The sequence below is a fragment of the Ochlerotatus camptorhynchus genome, unplaced genomic scaffold, assembly GCF_037179485.1.
Source record: "Ochlerotatus camptorhynchus isolate MF236.1 unplaced genomic scaffold, CSIRO-AGI_Acam_v1.1 ptg000406l, whole genome shotgun sequence".
NCBI classification, from domain to species: Eukaryota; Metazoa; Arthropoda; class Insecta; order Diptera; family Culicidae; genus Ochlerotatus; species Ochlerotatus camptorhynchus.
Genome location: NW_027040892.1, coordinates 3,331,787 through 3,354,805, shown reverse-complemented (window position 1 = coordinate 3,354,805; position 23,019 = coordinate 3,331,787). Strand labels below are relative to the sequence as shown.

General features: G+C 43.2%; 1 protein-coding gene across 2 annotated transcripts in view; it reads right to left on the bottom strand.

The window, feature by feature from the left end:
* Positions 1 to 23,019, bottom strand: part of LOC135710939 (lachesin-like) — a 280,940-nt gene that overhangs the window by 76,713 nt on the left and 181,208 nt on the right. For both annotated transcript variants that reach the window (XM_065233662.1, XM_065233663.1), the window contains exon 4: positions 14,185 to 14,340. In XM_065233662.1, coding sequence (XP_065089734.1) covers positions 14,185 to 14,340 — 156 coding nt within the window. The remainder of the gene's footprint in view (positions 1 to 14,184; positions 14,341 to 23,019) is intronic.

Here is a 23,019-nt window from a genome sequence, read left to right as displayed (position 1 = left end):
TTTGACTACCCAGCCATGCAATAGTCTCATTCCGTGCCTTATGGCAACTTGATGAATCTATTGCGCTCATCTTTTGGCACCACCCAGGGGAGACTTGGTCCTGTACCCAATGCTTAACTTATCTCCATTCCACTCAGCTACTCGCAATTTCTTGTGATATAGTGGGCGGAATATTATTATATGAGACAATTCAATGCAGACGTCTTTCCAAATTTGGCAGATCGACAGGTAATCGGTGAGTTACCACGATAGTTGCTATTCAACAACTCGCCAACGTCCCATCGTCAACGCCTGCTATGAGAATTTCCCATTGCAGACGCCAACGAAACGACGTCATCGAGCTATCGATCAACTACCCTGATAATTGCCTGGTACCTTATAGCACGATGCTAGGAGGCGAACCGGAAGAATCGATGAGCTACCTCTCCCCCTGTAAACTTTTAATCAGCTTTGGAACCCACAATGTTTGCGTGTACACAACGCATGAAAACATCAATCTAATTTTACACAGTTTGAAAAATGATGTAAAACGTTCACTAACAGCCTACTTTGTGAAAACAAGACAACATATTGCTATCTACGGTGCTGTGAAGATTGTCCAGACTCTTCCGCATTAGAGAACATTTTATTAAAACAATTATAGGAAAAATGCATTGATCAGCTTTCATTTGAACAGTGGGTTACCACGGATAGATGTGATTTAGAAAATATTGTAAAGCCTGCAGAAGAGTTTGTTTCATTTTTCTGCTTGAAATTGACAAGTTTGATACCACATGATTTCACAAAACACAGCAATCTAATTTTTTGAAAACTACACGAAATAATTTGCAAAAAGGTGCATTTTTAGTTACTTGCGAAGTTCAGTCTCATCACTGGAATGTCCAACAAGCTACCATTCATCCATTTTTTATTTATTTTAGAGAAAATATTCAAGTTAAACATTTAAGTTTTATTATAATTTCTGAATAGTTAAGGCATGACTCAGTGGCTGTTAACTTATTTATTTCTAAAATGATAAGTTTTTTACGCATCAACCAAAGTAAAAATATCAACAAGATTTATTTTATGTCTGATGGAGCCACGTCACAGTACAAGAACCGGAAAATTTTTGTTAGCCTTTGTAAATTTAAATCAAAGTATGGAATTGAAGCCGAATGGCATTTCTTTGCAACATCACATGGGAAAGGTCCTTGTGACGCTATTGGAGGTACAATAAAACGCATGGCTACTAGAGCGAGTTTGGCCAAAGAACGTGAACATCCAATAAAAAAATGCAAGAGAGCTTTATAATTGGGCAAATAATCGAAAAGAAGAAGAATTAACAAAATTATCATTTAGTTTTGCCACAACAGAGGAATACGAAAGTATGACTTCACACCTCAACGAGCAATATAATAACGCAAAAATAATTCAAGGAACTCAAAAGTTTCATTCTTTCATTCCTGTTTCAGAAAATAAAAAATAAGCCAAACGTTACTCAAACTGTACTGATAATGATGCCGAAATATTCGATGTATTTAAGAAGTGATGTAAACAAAATAAAAAGTAAGTGTATTACAATGAAAATAAATTATGTATCATCTGTTCATAAGGATTCCGAATAAAAAAAAGTGAAAAAGTGCAGAAAAATGTATTTTGTGGATTTAAGTTGAAATTTGAAAATGAAAAAGTAGTCGGGATTCGCTGTTACAAATTGTATTAGCGAACCCCGACTACTTTTCCGATAGGGCCTGTGTAGAAAAGCGCTTATAAAATAAACATTTTAATACATTGCAAAAACGGCTTGCTTGATTGCTATGGTGTCTTCGGGAAAGTTGTGCAAAATTAAAATGCAATTCTTGAAAAAATATGCACGGTTAAAAAACATGTGTTTTAAGTGAAAATGTAAAAATCGAGAAATTTTCAAAAAACCATACCTTATGAGCTTTAATGAGGCTTAAAACGAAAATTTTCAAAAATGCACTTTTTGAGAAATTAACTTTTGACGTAGAACTACGTCTTTGTCGACTATACTGGGGTGCACATCAAAAAATATGTGGGATGAACGGAGGAGTGTTAGATTTTGAACGCTTGTAACTTTGTCATTTATAGATGAAATTTAAATCCAAATACACCAATCGATAGGATATTACACTACGAGCCTGCTGAAATAAATATTTTTCCAATTTTTTGTAATAAAACGTTTGAAAATGTATAAATGATAATTTTATCACTGTTTTCATGAAATAAGCCTTTTTTCCAAACCCAGTCATCATAAACGAATACCACTTGGTTGCACATCATTCTGCTTGAACCTGAAAAGATATAAATCAGCGCTGCTCTCCTGTCTCTGCTCATCAATTCACTCTTTGCTCGACTGTTGAGCTGTTCAGTTCGTTTTCTTTTTCGCTCGAGTTCTCGCTTCGATTCGGTTTGTGCTGTCGCGTTGCGCCGTGGAAGCGTCACCCCCTTCGCGCGTTCTGGCAAGTTTACTGCAACTTGCCAACACGAAACAAATGGTGCGTAAACGTACCAATGATTCAGCAGCGGGCCCTTCAAAGAAGGTGGTAATCCAGCACAGTGCGTCGCAGGATGACGCCGGAAAACGGGTATTGCAAGCCAACCAGTTAGCGGTGCTCCCCAAAGAAAATGGCGATGGTGACGTCGTTCCCATCGCTGCAAGAGAGCGGATTCCCCCGCTTTTCACGCCGGAGAAGGATGTTGCCAAGCTGCGTGCCGAACTGGCAAAACACAAGCTGCTGCCTCGCTTCAAGCTTTGCAGCATCGGCACCAAAATCATGTGCTCCAGCCTGGAGGAGTACAATCAAACAGGATGTTTCCTAAAGGAAAACAACGTTGACTTCTTCACGCACGATCTGCCATCGAGCAAGCCACTGAAGCTGGTATTGCGTGGATTACCGTCGTTCGAGGCGGCTGTGGTTAAATCCGAGCTGGAGCGGCTTCGGCTCAAACCTGAGGCGGTGTTCCCAATAAACCGGCGTTCCAACCACAACACCAGCTTCCGTGACCAGTTGTTCCTGGTGCACTTCACGAAGGGATCCACCAGTCTAGCGGCTCTGAGTTCCAAAATCCGGGACCTATTTCAGGTCATCATCAGTTGGGAGCATTACAAATCCCAACATCGTGATGTTACGCAGTGTATGAACTGCCTCTCCTACGGCCATGGCACCAAAAACTGCCATATGAAGACTATCTGCGGCAAGTGTGCTGGAACTCACTCGACTGCGTCCTGTGAGCAAGATGATGACATCGAGCCAACGTGTGTCAACTGCGGTGGAAACCACCAAGCCTCCAATCGCGGATGTCCCAAGCGAGTGAAGTTCATCAATATCCGTCGGAAGGCTACGATCAATAATCAGCCCGGTCGCCTCCGTAATCATCGTTCGCCTCCTGCACGCACGGAAGTCCAGTACCCAGCTCTCCAGCCCCGTCGACATGTTCCGAACTTAGAACCACTTCCGCTCAACAACCAACAAGTCAAGCATGTGAGTATTCCTAACAATCGAACAGTCCAGCATCGTCTCGCTGCTGCTGCTGCCCAGCCAATGCCAGGTCCCTCCACCGCCCCTGGTTTATCATACACTGGTGCTGTCTCAGGTGAGCCTGTCGACGATTCTCCGTTCACCTCGGAGGAACTTGTGACGCTCGTGGCCGAGGTCATCATCATCTTGCGCACCTGCAAGACTCGATCTGAACAGCTACATGCTGCCCTGTCCCTTGTCACTAAGTATGGACCGTGAAGCCATCAAGATCGTAAATTGGAACGCTTGCTCCTTGAAGAGCAAAAACATCGAGTTTGTTGAGTTTCTCAATGAACGAAACATCGACATTGCCATCATAAATGAAACCCACCTGAAGCCTGAGACAAACGTCTACCTTCCCGATTTCCGGCCCGTGAGGCTAGATCGAACCAACTCTGGAGGAGGAGGAGTGGCTATGGCACTAAGGAGAAACATCTGCTGTCGACTGATGCCCAGCTTTCAGCTGAAGATCATCGAAGCCGTAGGGGTGGAAGTTTCTACTCCTATCGGCCCCATCACCATCGTCGTGGCTTACTGCCCCAAACAAGTCAACATCAGGGACGGATCGGCAGCAGATCTGCGACGAGATATTATCAATCTAACACGACGACGGGAAAACTTTATCATCGCTAGCGACCTGAACGCCAAACTTCAAGCTTGGGGCAACATTCGGCGCAATCAAAACGGCACCATCCTGAACAACGACCTGCAGGAAGCGCAGTACAACATCTTGAGTCCAGAAGCTCCCACCCGGTTGAGTCGGTCCGGTGTTCACGCTACCATCGATATCTTCATCAGCAACATGGGCAACAACATCGCTCAACCTATCACCTATCAGGAACTCAGCTCGGACCACTACCCGGTGGTGACTGAGGTGGGATGCTCCGTAAATCGATATGAAGCTTTCCGGCGCAACTATCATCGTGTTGACTGGGGTCAGTTCCAACATTGCGTCGACACCGCTGTAGACTACGATGTCCAACCGGAATCGTCCGAAGATGTTGACCGGTGTCTGCGCTCCATCGATCAAGCAATTTCCCGGGCCAGGGAGCTACATGTGCCAGTATCCAGACAGGTAAGTAATACTCTGAACCTTGACAGGCCTACTAAAGACCTCATTAGACTCCGCAACACGATTCGTAGGCAGTACCAGCGTTCTGGGCTGCCTAACCTGAAGACCAATTGCAACCGGTTGAACAAAATCATCCAAGCCAGGATGGTGGATCTCAGAAATATCGATTTTGCAAACAAGATTCGCTCTCTTCCAGATTGTGCTAAGCCATTCTGGAAAATGGCAAAGATTTTGAAAAATAAGCCGAGGCCCATTCCTCCCCTTTCCTCTCCTAACCAAAATTCGGACCCATCTTTACTAATAACCCCATTTGAAAAGGCCAATGCTCTTGGACAACACTTTGTAAATTCACATAACCTTGGTCACGCCATGGTGAGCCCCCACGAGCCTGCAGTATCACAGGCAATGGCTAGAGTCGCTGCCACCCCCGTAGTTGTCCCTGACGAAAGTAGAATATCGGCTGATGAGGTGATAGCAGCGATTAAATCAACAAAGAACATGAAGGCCGCTGGTGTCGATGGAGTGGTCAACCTCGAGCTGAAAAACTTGAGTGTTGACTTCTTCAAGCACCTTGCAGTGGTCTTCAACAAGTGTTTAATGCTTGGCTACTTCCCTGCATGCTGGAAGTTAGCCAAAGTTATTCCAATTCACAAACCTGGCAAAGACCCTACCAGTGTCAAAAGCTATCGCCCCATCAGCCTCTTGTCCTCCATCTCGAAGCTATTCGAAAAATTGATACTCAGCCGTCTGCTGGTGTTTTCAAATGATAATAACATCCTTCTCAAAGAGCAATTCGGGTTTAGGAAAGGCCACTCTACCATCCACCAACTCGCACGGTTACTATTTAACATCATCAAGCGGAACAAGTCCGTTTCCAATACATCTGCCATGGCATTGTTGGACGTCGAGAAGGCGTTCGACAATGTCTGGCATGATGGTCTAGTGTACAAGCTGCATCGATACAACTTTCCGATCTACCTCGTGAAGATCATCAAAAACTACTTGTCGGGCAGATCATTCCAGGTCTACTTGAACAATGTCTCCTCTGATACGTTCAACGTTGATGCAGGGGTCCCTCAAGGTAGCCTGCTTGGGCCTATCCTATTCAACATTTTCACGTCAGACGTTCCTCCCCTGCCGGGTGGTGGTATCCTGTCAATGTTCGCAGATGACACCTCCATCATCTATAAGGGTCGAGTGATCCGTGCTCTGGCGAGTAAACTACAATCAGGCCTGGATGTTTTGTCCGACTATTTTAAGAGCTGGAAGATTTGTATCAATGCAGCTAAAACACAAACCATTCTGTTTCCACATTCGTATTCACCTCGGCTTGTTCCGTCTGCTAACGTCAAGATCCATCTTGATAGCACTCCCATTGAATGGTCGAGTGAAGTAGTCTACCTTGGTCTCACCCTCGATAGCAAATTGCTATTCCGATCCTATGTGGACAAAACATCCACCAAGTGTAACATCTTGACCAGGTCGCTCTACCCTCTGATAAACAGGAAGTCCACCCTGTCCCTCAAAAACAAGCTTGCTGTCCACAAGCAAATCATTCTGCCGGCTATTGAGTATGGTATGTCAATCTGGGAGAGTTGTGCTAAGTGCCACCACTTAAAGCTTCAGAGGATCCAAAACAAGATCCTCAGAATGATCCTTAACAGTCCACCACCAACTCGTAATTCTGAGATTCACCACCTGGCCGGTCTTCAAACACTCGAGGAGCGAAAGACTTCCACGCTGGAAATGTTCAGAGTCGCCTGTCTGCGATCAAACCACCAGATCATTCGTGATTTGGCAACCTAGTTTAAATAGTTAGGTGCTCAAATTTTTAAATTCAAACCAAAACAATCCCACAAAGTGTATCCTGTAAATTAGCGCTAAACGCAATCATCACATTAAAATAACCAATTAACTAGAACAAAGATGAAGAGCCAAAGGCTAACCAATTGAAATGTTAAATCAAATGTTGAAACATAAAAACCCAGAAAATGAACGTAAATTTTACTACTATACTGTCTCTGCTCATTACCGCTTCGGACGGCGTGGAACTAGGTCCTGCAGCAAGCAGGACCAAGTTAGCTGCCAAAGGTGGATCACGGCGTGTCCACCCCAATGAGGAATGAGACTTGAAAAAACGTGCATGTAAAACCCCCTCCCCCTTAAAAACCTCTCCCCCTCCCCCCTTAACATAACCCGAAAAAGACATGGTTGACGATCATTTTTTTCTGGGAAATAAATTTTAAGCAAACCACAATTATGTATAAACAAATATTTTTTTACATGCAGAGACATTTTCAAATAAAAAAAAATTGCTTAACAGGAGACATACACTCGATGAATTACCAACAACTGACTGTAAAACATATCCGGTACCTCTATATATGCAATTATATTAACAACCAAAGTCCATCCTTTTTTACATATTCTGCACAAAAGAAACTTTTTGCTCCGCCCCATTCATTATAAACCGGCTGCTTGAACCTGAAAAGATATAAAACAGCGCTGCTGTCGTGCTCTTGCTTATCATCATCAGTGATTCGCTGCCAGACTGTTGAGCAGTTCAGTCGATTTGAATTCTCTCTAGTTTCGTTCGTTCGTTCGCAAGTCGAATTAGCTCCGCGTTGTATAGTGACGCTCTCGCTGACCCAGCCATGGGTAAGAAATCGCGCGGTAACGTGAGTGCCGGCTTACCAGGAAAACAGACTCTCCCAGGAGACGGCGCGACCACCGAGCCAGCTCAGAAGAAGCAGAAGAAAACCCCATTGCCCGTCCCGACAGGCGTTGCGGACCCGCAGCCGGGGCCTCCCGGAACTAAACGACCCAGACCTGAAGACATCAGCGCCACCGCATCGGCAGCAAAAAAGCTGCTGAGCAACAATCCGTTCTCCGCCCTGCAGAACGGAGCCCAGCCGCAGTCGGACCCTGAGACGGTGCCTAAAAAAGTTAAGTTGCCACCCTTCTATGTGAAGGGCTTCCCTCCCGGGCTATGGGAGCAGCTGGATTTCTACATTAAGCAGGGCCTTCGCTGCACCATTCAACGGTGCACGGAAGGCTACAAACTGATGGTCTCGGCCGAAAATCACTACAACGCAGTCCAGGCCCTCTTGGACAGGATGAAGCTGGAGTACTTCTCCCACGACGTCGAGGCCACCAAGCCGCTGAAAGTGGTGCTGCGCGGGCTCCACGACATGGACACCAACACCTTAATGGACGAGATTAAGGCGAACGGCCTCAAGCCGGTCGAAATCCACAAGATGACCCGCAGCAAGGCCATCAAGTATCGTGACCAGCTCTACTTGGTCCATCTGCAGAAGAACTCCACAACCGTGAAGGATCTCCATACGACACGCACACTGTTCCACATCGTAGTGAAGTGGGAGCGGTATAAGCCAACCCACCGTGGCGTCACTCAGTGCTCGAACTGCCTATTGTTCGGGCACGGCACCAGGAACTGCCGCATGGCCAGCCGCTGCATCAAATGCGGCAAAAACCACAAGATCGACGACTGCGACAGCATCGAGGAAGCCGCTCCCACATGCGCCAACTGCGGTGCTGCCCACAAGGCCACGAGTAAGGCCTGTCCGAAGCGGGCCGAATACGCCGAGATCCGGAAGAAGGCCTCGTCCAACAACCAGCCCGGTCGCAAGAAGGTCCCGGAAAACAACGCGCAGAACTTTCCTCCGTTATCACCGGTCCAACCACGGCCAATTCCAGTGTTGGCGCCGCTCCCGCTCAACCAACAGTTGGCTGCTGCCCAGTCGGCTGCCGCTGCAGTACCCAGTCAAGCTTGCGGCCCATCGACGGATCCCCCTGCTCCGGGATTGGCCGGTACAACCGGTGAAGCTACAGACGATTCTCCGCTGTCAACGGATGAGATCGTCACACTGTTGGCCCAGGCCATCATCATCAAGCGCACCTGCGCAACAAGAACACAACAGCTCCAAGCTATCATCTCCTTCGTCGCTAATTATGGACCGTGAACCCATAAAGATCGCCAACTGGAACGCTCGCTCCGTAGGGGCGAAAAACATTGAGCTTGCAGACTTCCTCCGCAAGCACGACATCGACTTGGGCCTTCTCACCGAGACCCACCTCAAGACCGGTGACAGCTTCTGGCTGCCCGACCACAGCATTGTCCGGCTTGATCGCACCAGCTCCAGGGGGGGCGGTGTCGCGGTCATCATCAAGAAAGGCATCAAGTACTGCACCCTACCCCACTACCGCAGTTCCATCATCGAGGCCGTCGGCGTTGAGGTGGAAACATCGACCGGAAACGTCCGGTTCATCGTTGTCTACTGCCCCCGGCAATGTACCGTTAGCAATGGTACAGCACAGCAGTTCAAGAACGACCTTGCCATCATAACCCGCACCAATGCCCGCTTCGTAATCGGAGGGGACCTGAACGCCCGGCACGAGGCCTGGCGGAACTACCAGCAGAACCAAAACGGCCGCCTGCTATTCGACCATTCCCAGCATGGTCTCTATTCCGTCTGGTTTCCGGACGAACCAACCTTCACAGCACCGGCGGGCAACCCATCGACGCTGGACCTGTTCTTGGCAAACACCGGATTAGCCAAGCCGGTTGCCGTCAACGACCTGAGTTCGGACCACCAACCGGTGCTGACCGAGCTGGGCTACAACGTGGCCCCTGCACCGTGCCAGCGGAAGGACTACCATCGAGTCAACTGGGTCCAGTTTCGAAGCGTGGTCGACCGCCACATCGACGACAACCCACCACTCGACACAGTGGAGGACATCGACCGGGCTCTGGAGGGTCTCCATCAAGCCATATCCGTGGCTGACGAAGAGTGCGTTCGACGAGTTCCTGTGAGGGGTAAGTTTCAAGCAATTGATTCCCACACCAAACTCTTGATTCGGCTCAGAAATGTTCGTAGACGCCAGTTTCAGCGGACTGGGGATCTGCAGCGTAAATACGAAATGGTCGATCTGAATCGGCAGATCGCTTCCAGAATGGTCTCAATCCGGAACGAGAGTTTCGGGCGGCTCGTTCAGAACCTGGACGACCGTTCCAGACCATTCTGGAAGGTTGCCAAGGTGCTGAAGTCTCACCCCAAGCCCATTCCACCACTTAGAGTCAATGACGAACGGCTTATCACCAACGAAGAGAAGGCCAATGCAATTGCCCAGACAACCATAATGCACGTATATTCAAATTTGTTTTCGTGATATACAAACATATATACATACAAACAAATCGTATAGAATGCAAAGAAATGGCTTATACGTACAAAAGTGGAGGCCATATATGTACGTGCAAATTTTAATTTAATTTTAAACGAGTTGATTTAACATCATATGCGATTTAATCTGTAATAACAAATTCACTTTGGAAAGTCTTACGATGTAATCCGATTTGATTTGTGATACAGTAAGACGGAAAAATGAATCATCGCATGTAGGTCGGAAATTTGCATTCTATACGATTTAACTTAAACATAATGCGATGCATGCCATTCTTATATGCGATTTTGACTTAAACTGTAGCAATTTACGATACTGTCTGCACATTGTTATACGACTTCTGGTTGTCTGGGTGGGGAGCACATTGCTCAATCGCATTTGCTTGGCTCTACAATCCCAAGTCCACTCGAGAACCAGGTTGTGCAGTGCGTCCAGACGTTAGATACCTCCCCTTGTGCCGTCCCTCCAGAAGAACGGATTACAGAGGAACAAATTTGCTCAGCGCTGAAATATAGTAAAAACATGAAGGCTCCCGGGTTTGACGGAATATTCAACCTAGCGTTGAAAAATATCAGCCCGAGGGTCCACTCGCTGCTGGCTGCCATCCTCAACAGATGCTTGGAGCTGCACTACTTTCCAAGCATCTGGAAGGTGGCAAAAATCATCCCGATCCGCAAACCTGGGAAAGACCCTTCACTACCGTCAAGCTACAGACCGATTAGCCTGCTCTCAGCGCTGAGCAAGCTGTTCGAAAAATTGATCCTCAGCCGACTAAACAAGTTTGTGGAGGAACATGACATTCTTCTTCCGGAACAGTTCGGGTTCCGCAAGGGGCATTCCACCAATCATCAGCTAGTGCGGGTGATGAATAACATCCGAAGTAACAAAGCTGTATCCAAGTCCACAGCCATGGCCTTGTTAGACGTCGAAAAGGCGTTTGACAATGTCTGGCACGACGGACTTATATACAAGCTTTGTAACTCCAACTTTCCACCATACCTTGTGAAAATCACCCGTAACTATCTCCAGCAAAGGTCGTTCAGGGTGTCGTTGAATAGTTCCCTTTCGGGACAATTTCCGATCCCAGCAGGTGTTCCGCAAGGGAGTCTGCTGGGACCACTGCTTTACAGCATCTACACGTCGGACATCCCTCCTCTAGGAGACGGTTGCGTGTTCTTTCTGTTTGCAGATGACACCGCGATAGCCGTCAAGGGTAGGATGCCTCGTGAAATTACGAACAAACTCCAACGATGCCTTGACACCTTTACTGATTATGCCACCACGTGGAAAATCAAAATCAACGCCTCGAAAACCCAAGCGATCATGTTCCTTCACAGACAATCACCAAAACTTAAACCGTCTCCCTCCTGTACCGTAATAATGGATGGTACAATAGGGTGCTTCATTCTGAAAAAAGTGATGAATTTCTGATGGGCCACCCTCCAGTTCGATTCATAGCCCCAAAATATGAACCTGTGCAAAAATTGGTAAAGATTGATGAAGGTTTAGAGGTCGCGCCAATGATTTGAAATTTGTATGGGAATTACTATGGAAGAATTTAAAAAATCGCTTATATCGCTATAACTTTGCTTCTACTTGTCCAAATGTCGAAAAAATTTAGTATGTTATTGCTATGGCAATAAACAAAAAGCCTACAGTTGCTACGCTCAGTTTTGCAGCGTATCAAGAATTATAAAAATGTGAAAAAATGGCAAAATAGGGTAAATTGACAGATGAATATGTACAAGGCAACAACGCCAATTTCATCGCAACAACAACAGGCTTGTTGATCATTGTCATGACAACCACATATTTTTTTTTCAACGTTTGGACAACTACAACCAAAGTTAGAGCAATGTAAACGAAAATCAATAATTTCCCATACTAATTCACCAAAATCTCCATACAAAATCCAAATCATTGGCGCGACCTCTAAACCTTCATCAATCTTTACCATTTTTTGCACAGGTTCATATTTTGGGGCTATGAATCGACCTGGAGGGTGGCCTATCAAAAATTCATCACTTTTTTCAAAATGAAACACCCTAATGGTACAAGGGTCGAGTGGTCCACTGATGTTACTTATCTCGGGATGTTGTTCGATGAGAAGCTCCTGTTCCGCTCGCACATAGAGAAAACCCTAGTTAAGTGCTCCGCCTTGGTTAGGTGTTTGTATCCGCTCATTTGCCGCAGATCCCGCCTCTCAAGGCAAAACAAACTGGCTGTTTACAAACAGATCATAGCCCCCGCGATCTTCTATGCCGCCCCGGTGTGGGAATCGTGCGCTCAGACCCACAGGAACAAAATCCAGGTTGCACAGAATAGAGTGTTGAGGATGATCCTAGATCGTCCATTCGACACAAGAATAGCAGACCTCCATCAAGAGGCAGAAATTCCCAAAGTAGATTCCAAAATTGATGATATGACAACTAAATTTATTCAAAAATGCAATCTTTCTGAACATGCTTTAATAAGCAATTTGTACATAGTAGGTTAAGTGTATATAGTAGAGTAGGTTAGTTTTAAGCTGTAAATAGTAGTATTAAGTAGTTTCTCTTCAAATTCTAAAAACAAAACAAACCAATCCCACCAAGGTGGTCGACCGTGTACTAAGTCTAGGACTAATTCTGTAAAACAAATTTTGAATTTTGCCCATACCTAAAGATGAAGAAAGCAATTAAATCACTTAGTAAAAATTTATATGGTAAATCGTCCAAGTTAAACTAAAATAAAGATCATTTAAACTAAACAACTGCTCTTGCTTATTGTCGCCTCGGACGGCATGGCACTTGGTCCTGCAGCAAGCAGGACCAAGTCAGTGGCTAAAGGTGGATCACGGCGTGACCACAATGAGGAATGCGACACAATGAGGAATGATGAAAAGCAATATAAGTAAACCCCCTCCCCCCTTCACAACAACCTCTCCCCCCACCCCCTCCCCCTCAACAATAACCCGAAAAGGACATGGAATTTGAAGATCACTTTTTTCCAGGAAATAAATTTTAAACAAACCACAATTATTAGTAAAAACAGAAGTTTTCCGCTTAATTTCTTCCCGCACCAAAACTTTCAAATTTGAGAAAAACAAATTGCTTGAAAGACATATTCGATGATATTATGTTGGTGAATTACACACAACTGAGTGTAAAACATATCTGGTACCTCTATACATGAAATTATATTAGCATCCAAAGTCCATCCTTTTTTTCCATTTTCTGCACAAAAGCAATGTTCTGCCCCGCCCCCATTCATAATAAAATGGCGGGAAATCCTGTCAGTTGCGGGGCTTCGAAAGTATGTTTTGTGCAGAATATGTAAAAAAGGAGGGACTTCGAATGTATTTTTTCTGCAAAATATGTAAAAAAGGAGGGACGTCAGATGTTAACCTATTTAAATGCATATATCATACATTATAGATAGTGATAGATAGATAGGTTCTACGTCATACTGCGGTCGTGTTTAGGACACAACCCTTTAATTTTTTTTCAACTTCCCTGGATTTTCGTTCAACAAGCAAATCCAGTATATGTGGCAAACCTTAGAATGGGCCTTATTTGTAAGGTGGATAACAACCTATTATTCCCAACTGTTCTTCCTATGTGTATTGAGGTCCCCAGCAACGGTTTCAACTTTGAACGAATTTGTTTATGATCTGGGTTTGCGTTTGCGGGAGTATTTTAAAATTTGCATGGGAAACGGAGCAAAACTAGTAATTTGCTTAATTTTTTAAATATTGATCATTTTTAACCAAACCTGGAACTTATGTTAAGAAAAGTATACAAAACAAATTCGTCGAAGACCGCAAATCGATTCGAATTCGGTGCAGAAAGGTAATATTTTGTTACTGTCCGCTGGTGCTCCGCGCATACTTTAAAGCTTATATGTACTCCAATTGGTATGCGCGGAACACTTGGCCATAAATTAAAAATAATGACTTTTTGCACAGAAGTTTAATCGATTGGCGGTCTTCAACAAAGTTGTTCTTTATAGTTTATCAAAGTGCCAGGCAGTGTTCAGAAAATCATTCTCACACCCCCCCCTGCGAGAATAAGTTGACCCACCCTAGTGACCATGTCCATTTCAATACCATTAGGACGTGCTCACTTTTATCCTTCAATCAGTTTAAAGCTGATATCGTGCATTGAAATATCCGTTCATGCTGTTCAAAACGTCTTTGATCTCGCCACGCACTGACTGAACGCTCAAAATTGCCAATCTTTTGCTCCGAACAACGAATCGATTCATGGCATATGTTTTGTTGGTTATAGATTATCTGAACTGCATCCATCACAGCTGCATAACTCTCGCGGACCTGGAAGCGAATATGATTTAAACCCACAAAGACAGGAAGCATTTGCCACCGCCCCCCTTTTGCTCGGTACTTACCTAGATTATCCACATCACACGGCAGCGTGATCGTATCGCCAATGACGGCCCGCATCTGCTGCGATTGGGAGGTGAACTTTGGTTGAATCATCGGCGGGCTGTCGATAAAGTCTGGATCTGACAACGGATCGGACAGTGAGTTACCGTACGATGTGCCTGAAAAATTGAAAAAAAAAATGGAGAAAATTAGAAATCAGAACAACGACTATAGGGTGTAGCACTACTTTGGCAGATGGCACTCATTTCCGCCGTACGCGTCAAAATCAATGAAGATGATTCAACATTCATGCAACAATTTCTTTGCAATTGCACGTTGGAAGAGTTTTAAATTAAGAGAGCTGCTGAAATGGTACTGCACCCTAATTTGGTACGAGTGAACCATGAAGAGCGACCCAGAAAAATGAGGGAAAACAAAACGTCAATCAGTTTTACGGAACTGGGTTCTCGGTTTTTGCGGTGGATTCCCGGCAATCAAACTGGTAGAAGGCGAAAGCGACGGAGCAGTTCGAATTGCATCTGTGCTGGTAGATTTGCTACACAAGCTGCATCGATTGAAGGGCAGATGCAATTAGTGCAGTCAGTAAGTGAATGCCAATGAAAAAAAAAAAAGAAATTCGAACGAAAATGCAAGATCGATTCCCCAATCATTACAGAAAACAGAATATTGATGGGCCGATAATATTTCAAGCCTCCCGGAATAATGGTTCTCCGTCACAGGCCATCAATTTCCCGCAGCAGTAGCAGCGTTGCATCGAGGCAAACGTGCCGATTGTGCATTTTTTCCCACCACCAACAAGGTTCCGGAACGCGCAAAGCCACACAAATATGAATCAAACTGGAGCCGCATAGAAATGTGCAGACCAACCGCTCGAGTGTCAATATTTGAGCTCGGCGGTTCAATACGATGGCTGTCGAGTTGTAATTTTGTTTCACTCAGCACGGTGTTTTCGTTGTCGTCGTCGATGGCATTCGATTGGAAAACGAAGGTGATGGGGAAAATGGGGTGTTTACTGTCGAACGCGATGTTTGTTTAGCTATGGTTTTCAGCAATGATGAAAAGCCACTTTCAGCTTGCAGTCATACACAATTGTATGAAACTGTTGCTGGTATAGCTTTGGTTGGGATTTCCACGGAATGAGCAATCACAATGAAAAATTGGACCACGGCTGGTTGGTTGATTTTCATTTTAATTAACAATTTATCGTTAGAGGGTACAATTCATGTACGAAATGTGAGTTGTTTGGATACAATGGAACTACGTATAACTTGTGGTCTATAAATTGAACGAGTTTACAAGTGTTATGAACGTACTTAATATGCATTTTGACTTTTCAAATAATGAGTGCTCTTTTTTTAGTTTCACGGCCATTTTTTAATTAACTGAGCATCAGTTGACCTACATACTTCGACGAAATACTTTTGACGTTGCTACGAAAACACTCAGGGTCGAGCTTCAGCTAGCGATGTCGAGAGCGTGATCCCGCCTGTGGCCATACCAAAAGGGGGGATGTTTCTCAGAGTCTTAAACTATGTTAATCATCGATCGAGTTTCCACTTCCTGCAATTACGGCCTCCACACTCCTCCGGAATGCACGGCAGGTTCTTATAATGTAGTCTGGATCCATTTCTCTCCAGGTACGGGTCAATGTTTGTCTGAGGCTTGCTGTACTCGGGTGGCGTTGAGTAATCCAGCGGATTAAGATCGGGGCTGGATGGTGGCCACATATCCTTCGCCCAGAACGAAAGATGTTCCTGCAACCACTTCTGAGTGCGGTTCGAGGTGTGACACGGAGCCCCATTTGATCCACGGAAGAACATACTTCCACAGACAAACAGACGTAACTCTTTGAAAAAGTTTTTCTTGAAAACATAGTATCTCAAAACATAGGACCTCAGTAACGACATCTCTCGGGTTTCTCGCGGAAAACAAGCTTGCTCGCTAACTCGCAAGCAATATTGCATAAAAGTTCTATAGAATGTATAGAAATGTCAAAGTGATCCGATGCCAGCGCTGCGGCGAGTAGTTCGCGGAACTGATAATATTCAAATCAACCGTTAAAAGCGTGAACGAAGATACACAATGAAGTGTTACGTCTGTTTGTCTGTGATACTTCCTTGAAATCCCGATGTAGACCTCCGTGTTGACCTTGTCGCCTTCTGGAATTAACACCGGGTCCATTTTTTTTTGCCATCGGAAGCCACCAATCCAAACACCATAACGCTAGCAGGATGCTTAGTCAGATACACGTTCTTGTGCTCGTCGGCCACGTCTTTTACCGGAAGAGAACTAATATACCGGTCGGTTCTGGAATTTGATACGGGATCGACGGTAAACATGCTCTCGTCGGTGAACAGGATTACCGAATGTTTTCGCTTAATGAAGTTCAAGATTTTCTTGCATCGTTCGACTCGTAGCTCCCGGATGCGGTTGGTAATCATGTGAGTTTTTTTTCCGTGCCCTCAACTTCGCCCCACAATCTTCCTTTACGATCTTCCGTGCCGTAAAGTCACTGATCCCGTGTTCCTTTGCCATTTTCCTTACTGAACGCACTGGATTCACCCGAATCTTCCTTTTGAAAGCAGCGATCACCCTCGAAACCCAAGCTGACCTCGGACGACCTGTGGCCACCTTCGCGGATAGTTGTCCTTTCTTTTCTCGGTCTAAAACCCTTTTGACGGTCCACCGGGACACTCCCACGGCGATTGAAAAGTCTTTTTGCGACATTTGAGCTTGGGACAAATCACGAATACGCTGCCACTTCGTCATGGTGCAACTGTCAAACTAAGTAAATCATTTTCTTTTATACACAGCCTACTACGGTATAAGCTATAGGTTACGTGCATGCAAAGAAAACCAAGGCATTGTATGCACAGGTGAAACGGGAACCTTATTTGTACGATGGTGCAAACATTATCACGCATACGGTGTATACCGAATAAATCTTTACATTCGGTAGTTTTAAGTGAAGTCAGAAGATTTGAAATTAGGCAATAAATGGCTGAGCTATGATTTTTGAAAACACATTAAAAATAACACATTTTTCCGGAGGAATCGTATTTGGAGTGTCTAACTGAATGACTCAAAAGGTCCGATGTAGCGTTTATCGATTTTCTTTCGGAAATTTCCGGCACACATTTAGATTGAATTAGGTATTGTCTAGCATCTAGTATGGCAAACATGACAGAAACCATTTTTGCAGCCGAGTTCTAGATGAACATTTCAATAGCTCATATCTGCTATGATCGATTCTCTACAAAAACATTCCCTGCTGTGTTTGAAGATTCCAGTGCTAGATTATAACTTGTTTAGACAAAGTTTTGCTGTTTTTATGTCATTTCAGTCCCAGTCATTAATCTGGCTCAGGCAATCATGGAGGTTCAAAGCTTTTTTTGAGTATTAAAGCCATTCTGGCCTCAAAACATCTGTACTCAATAATGGTCGGTTGCGAGTATATGGAATTGCTCAAACTGGATCTCAAGCGACAAAAGTTTGAGAACTTCTGTTATTTTCCTCAGAATTCATTTGAAAAAATCCCAGATATCTCATAAACAAGTTTTGTTTTCTGAATTCACTAGAAGTTCTATGGAACCATGTATCTTTAGAATTCCCATTAAATCCTCCTCAAAATTAAACCAAAAATTTACTCAAAAATGCATTGACATGTTTTTAAAGTCCTGCTGGCATTAGCTTTCAAATTGTATTAAAAACTTTCTACATCTGCAAATTATCCTCAATATTCTCTAAGCAAACTTCCCTTGTAATCTTGCATTAGAATTTAAATCTAAGAAACCCCTGTTTGGTTCGTAAATGGAGGTTCCAGTGTGCGGAATCACTTCAGATAGTTTCGGAATTGCTTGCGATTATTATTGTTACCTGGGGGATAACGTAACAATAAATTACACAAGTCTGCACCTTCTCCTCCCCTTGTTCACGAACCCAAAATCACTTCGGAAAGTACTGACTTACTTACCTCCCGGTTCCGATTTTTCTGTAGTAATTAAATATTTTCTATATATATTCCAAACTTTTCAAAAGTGGTTCAGTTATTTAAAAGTAATTTCGAACTTATATGAATTGGTGCAGTACTTTTCCAAGCGATTCCAAAGCTTTCTGAAGTGATTCAGTTCTATCCAAAGTTATTTCGAGCTTTTGTGACGTGATGCAATATTTTCCGAAATGGAGAGTCGAGTTTCGAACGCCTTTGGATACGGTTGTGTATTAAGTTTCTTCTCTGTTTTGTGCGTGCATTAGCTTTCATAGTGTTCGGCTGCATTTGCCGGATTAGCGCTGGCACTCTGCCTCCCGGACGGTTATACGTGTGTGAGTGGTAGTTTTCTCGCTTTCCGAGAAGTTTTAGAATCGAGAAAGAAAACATGATTCATCATGTTTGCAAGCAACAGAAGATTTAACGCTATCTGCGTTGTTTGATTTTTTCTCCCGGTCCAGAAATTTGTTGCATCGTGAGCAGCGAATCCAAACACATAAAGCAACCAACGATACAAACAAAACGGTTGCTACGACTACCATGACAAACTCGCTCTGTAACAAAGCTCGATCCGAGTGGTAGAAGGATAATGATATATTGCTTGCCTGCTTTGTTGCAATATACACGGATGAGGACATAGCTTGATATGAATCGGGAAAAGACATAACAAAAAAATTCCCATTAACACACGTGTATCATCTTCGGCTTTACTTCGTGAAGCAGCTTGCCAACAATTTGCTCGTTTCCTTCTACCGCCCCGAATGAGTCGGGTCGCACGAGCTGCTTGTCATGAAAAAGAACGGTGAAGATTATATCATTATTGTTTTCAACTTCTGACATAGCGTTATTATTCGGTTCGTTGATCGCTTGTTAGTTTGTCATTTGGAGATATTTTTGATTCCTTGATCGTGAGTGATGATTTAAATTTTAGTTGATGTTGTTGGTTCACTCGCAACTATTTTTGAAAAAAATAAGTGTTTTCGAACGAAAGTGTACCAAAAGTGCTTCTGAACGCGTTTCGCAGTTGGGTGTGGTGAAATTCGTGCATTCCCGTTTGATTTTGGAAATCCGTATCACAAAATTGCCCACCGATTCCTTTTTTTGCCGTTCCGTGTATTTTCGCAAGAGTGACGTTTATTGGATCCGTTTCTTTGCACGGGTGTTTTTTTTTTGTAACTAGCGTAAGTGTGCCTGCGATTTGCATTGAGTGTCGGAGATTGTGAGTTTGATGAAGGATGTCTCGCTGGATATGCCCAAGTCTGGACGGGTGGTAGCTGGTGGCCGTGAACGGTTCCTGGGGAAAGCACTAGATGCAAACCTCCTCCCAGATCACATTGGCAATACAGGAAGTATCACAACAAAGGTAATTGCTATTAGATATATTGCAAACAGTGACAGATAGCGGACATGAAGAACCGTGTAGGGCAAAGGTGTTTATCCTTGACAAATGGTAAGTTACAAATTCTCTGTTGTCGTTGTCGTAGTCGCTGTCATAATCGCCGTCGTAGTCGTAGGCAGTACGTTAGTATATTTAAAATTAAACATAAACTGCTGAAAATATGAATTATCACGTATTTCTGTTGTTCATTACATTCCAGGTGAAATTCTAAAACGTAATTTCATTTGAATAGCTTGTTTAACCAGGTCTTAAACAATCGTCACGTCGTCATAGGTTGTTATGATTGTCTGAACCATGCGTAAAGAGAAAATCGAAACATTGAACGTCGCGTGAAAGTGGATCTTAATGAAGGCCTAAGTACTCTTTCGTAGCTTTTAGTTTTAGGATTTCAAAGATCGTCGGTTGCAGTGGCTTGCTTACTGAGGAGAAAAATGCGGTCCCAGATCCTTTCATATTAAAAATATTAAAATATCGCTTGTTTATCGTGTATTTTGTAAAACTTTTCGTTGTCGTCGGTGCTGGGTTTGAATAATTATAAAAACTTGAGTAACGCTATAATGTGATATGAGAGGCTCGGTGGCCTTAGAGCAACCGTTTTTGCTTACTGAGCAGAACATCATGAGTCTAATCTCAAGCTCATCCACATTCAAGATTCATCAATGATTAAAAAGGAGCTCGTCTGCATAGTGGCAAACGTTTTTGCTTACTGAGCAGAGGACCGTGGGTTCAATCCCAAGCTCCTGCGCGTTAAACGATCGTTAGGACATCAATTCAGCTAATCGTTTACCAAAACGAACCCTGCTGCTAACCCAACCCTCTTACCCAACATCCCTGTGATTCCTCGTGGAAGTTCAGAGGACTCCTCGGCTTCCATCAAAGCGAGTGTCACGTCAACACATTCCTACGCATTCCTTTCATGACCTGCGTTCAGGCGCGGCTGGCGCTGGTATTGCCTAATTCGAGATCACCAGTTTTTACACATTGAGGATGATTGCTAGTCCATGAGCGTCTATTGGTTCTCTGTGTAATTACAGCTGGTCTGGAAATAACAGAGTAGCAACCGTGGGCGGTCAATCATGCTCATGCTCATGCTCATGTGATGCAATATTTTCCGGAATGATTCAGTATTTTCCATAGTGCATCCGAAGTTTCTGAAGTGATTCAGTATTATCTGAAGAGTTAGTTAGTCAGTTATCTTTATTAAGGAGATTTTCAGCCGAACGCTGGTTCCTGAAATGATTCGGTACTTTCTGAAGTTAATTAAATCTTTTTCTGAGTGATTCAGTATGCTCCAAAGTGATTTAGTGGTTGCGTAAGTGATTACAAATTTCCTGGAACGATTCAGTACCAGTAAATGAAAAATGACGCCTCAAAAGTGAGTTTCTGAAGTAACTCTGATCTTATTTTTTAAGTGATCCAGAACTTTCCAAAGTAATTGTGACTTTTCTTGAGCGATTCAGTACTTCAGATGTGATTCTTATATTTTTAAAGTGTTTGAGTGTTTTCTGAAGTGATTCTTTAGTGATTCAGTGCATTAATAAACGATTAAATTATTGTCGAAGTGATTCAGTTCTTGCGAAAGGGATTACAAACTTTCTGGAACGATTCAATACTTTTAAAAGAGATTCTAAAATTTTCTGAAGTGATTCAATACTATCCGAGGTTATTCCGAGCTTGTCTAAAGTGATTTCAAAATTGTATGAAGTAATTCAGTACTTTCTGAAGGGATTTCAATTCTTCTAAAAGTGGTTCAGTACTTTCCAAAGTGATTCAGTACTTGTTAAAAACTTTTCGTAATGATTCAATTCCTTCTTAAGTGATTTCCGACATTTTTAAAGTTAGTCAGTCTTTCTGAAATTACTCCAAAATTTTTGAATCGTTTCCATACCCTCTGGAGTGGATTCGATCATCTCCAAAGTTATACAATGCATTCCGAAATTATGCAGTGCTTTCTGAAACTATTTAAAGGGGCCTCCCTTAGCTCAGTCGGTAAAGGCGCAGCTACAAAGCAAGACCATGCTGTAGGTGGCTGGGTTCGATTCCCGGTCCGGTCTAGGAATTTTTCGGATTGGAAAATTTCTCGACTTCCCTGGGCATAGAAGTATGATTGGACTTGCCACACAATAAACCAAATGGTACAGGCATCGAAAGCTCTCAATTAATAACTGTGGAAGTGCATCTAGAACACTAAGTTGAGAGCACGCAATAAGCAAATATGCAATATGCAATAAGCTTGAAATGCGAAGAAGAAGAAGAAGAAGAAGAAGAAGAAGAAGAAGAAGAAGAAGAAGAAGAAGAAGAAGAAGAAGAAGAAGAAGTGTTTCAGAACGTTCCAAAGTGATTGAAAACATTGCTGAAGTGATAATGTACTTTCCAAAGTGAGTCTCAAAGCTTTTCTAAAGTGATTCAGTAGTTTCTGAAGTGATTTCGAGCTTTGCATAAGTGATTCAGTTTTTTTTTTTTAAATAATTTATTACTTTATTCCGATTTTTTACGAAGCGATTCAGTCCTTTTCGAAGTGTTTCCGTACATTCCTGAAATGATTAACTACTTTATTTTTCATATTTTCTTAAGTTAGTCAGTAGTTTCCAAAGTGATTCCAAACTATTCTCAACTCAAGCAGCAATTTGGGTTTTATGCGGGTTCTGTAGACCACAAATTAGACTTGTTGAATGCTTAAAAACCTCGATAAAACTTGCAATGTTACTTGGGAAGTGATTCAGTTCTTTCTGAGGGGATTCAAAACTTTAAAAAGTTACTCAGTACTTTTCGATGTGATTCCAAACTTTTCTAAAGTAATTTAGTACTTTCCGAGGTATTTCAAAACACTTCTCAAGTGAGTCAGTGCCTTACCAATTAATTCCAAACTCTTTGAATCATTTTCTTTGGGTGATGCAATATTCAAATGAGTGCTGTCCACGGGTAGTATATTTAATTGCTAATCTGCTAAATAATGTTCGGAAATGATTGTCGGACGGATTGTCGAACAATCAGCTGACCGTAGCTGTGTCATTAATTATTTGGGCCGGGGGAGGGGGGGGGGGATTAATTATTTACTCCATTTCTATTCATTGTAAGTTGTTTGAAATAAAAATAAAAATGATAGTGAAGGTGGTCCTCATTTTAACTTGAATCAGGAATGTAACTTTTTTTATTTGTAGCTAAAGGTGGATACATTTTTGAGCAAGGTTGTAGGAAAAAAATATTTCAAGTAATCTTTTAGAAGTAATAATTTTTCTTTGATTTTGATAGAACTGTAGTAGTAGAAGTAGAAGTAGAAGTAGAAGTAGAAGTAGAAGTAGAAGTAGAAGTAGAAGTAGAAGTAGAAGTAGAAGTAGAAGTAGAAGTAGAAGTAGAAGTAGAAGTAGAAGTAGAAGTAGAAGTAGAAGTAGAAGTAGAAGTAGAAGTAGAAGTAGAAGTAGAAGTAGAAGTAGAAGTAGAAGTAGAAGT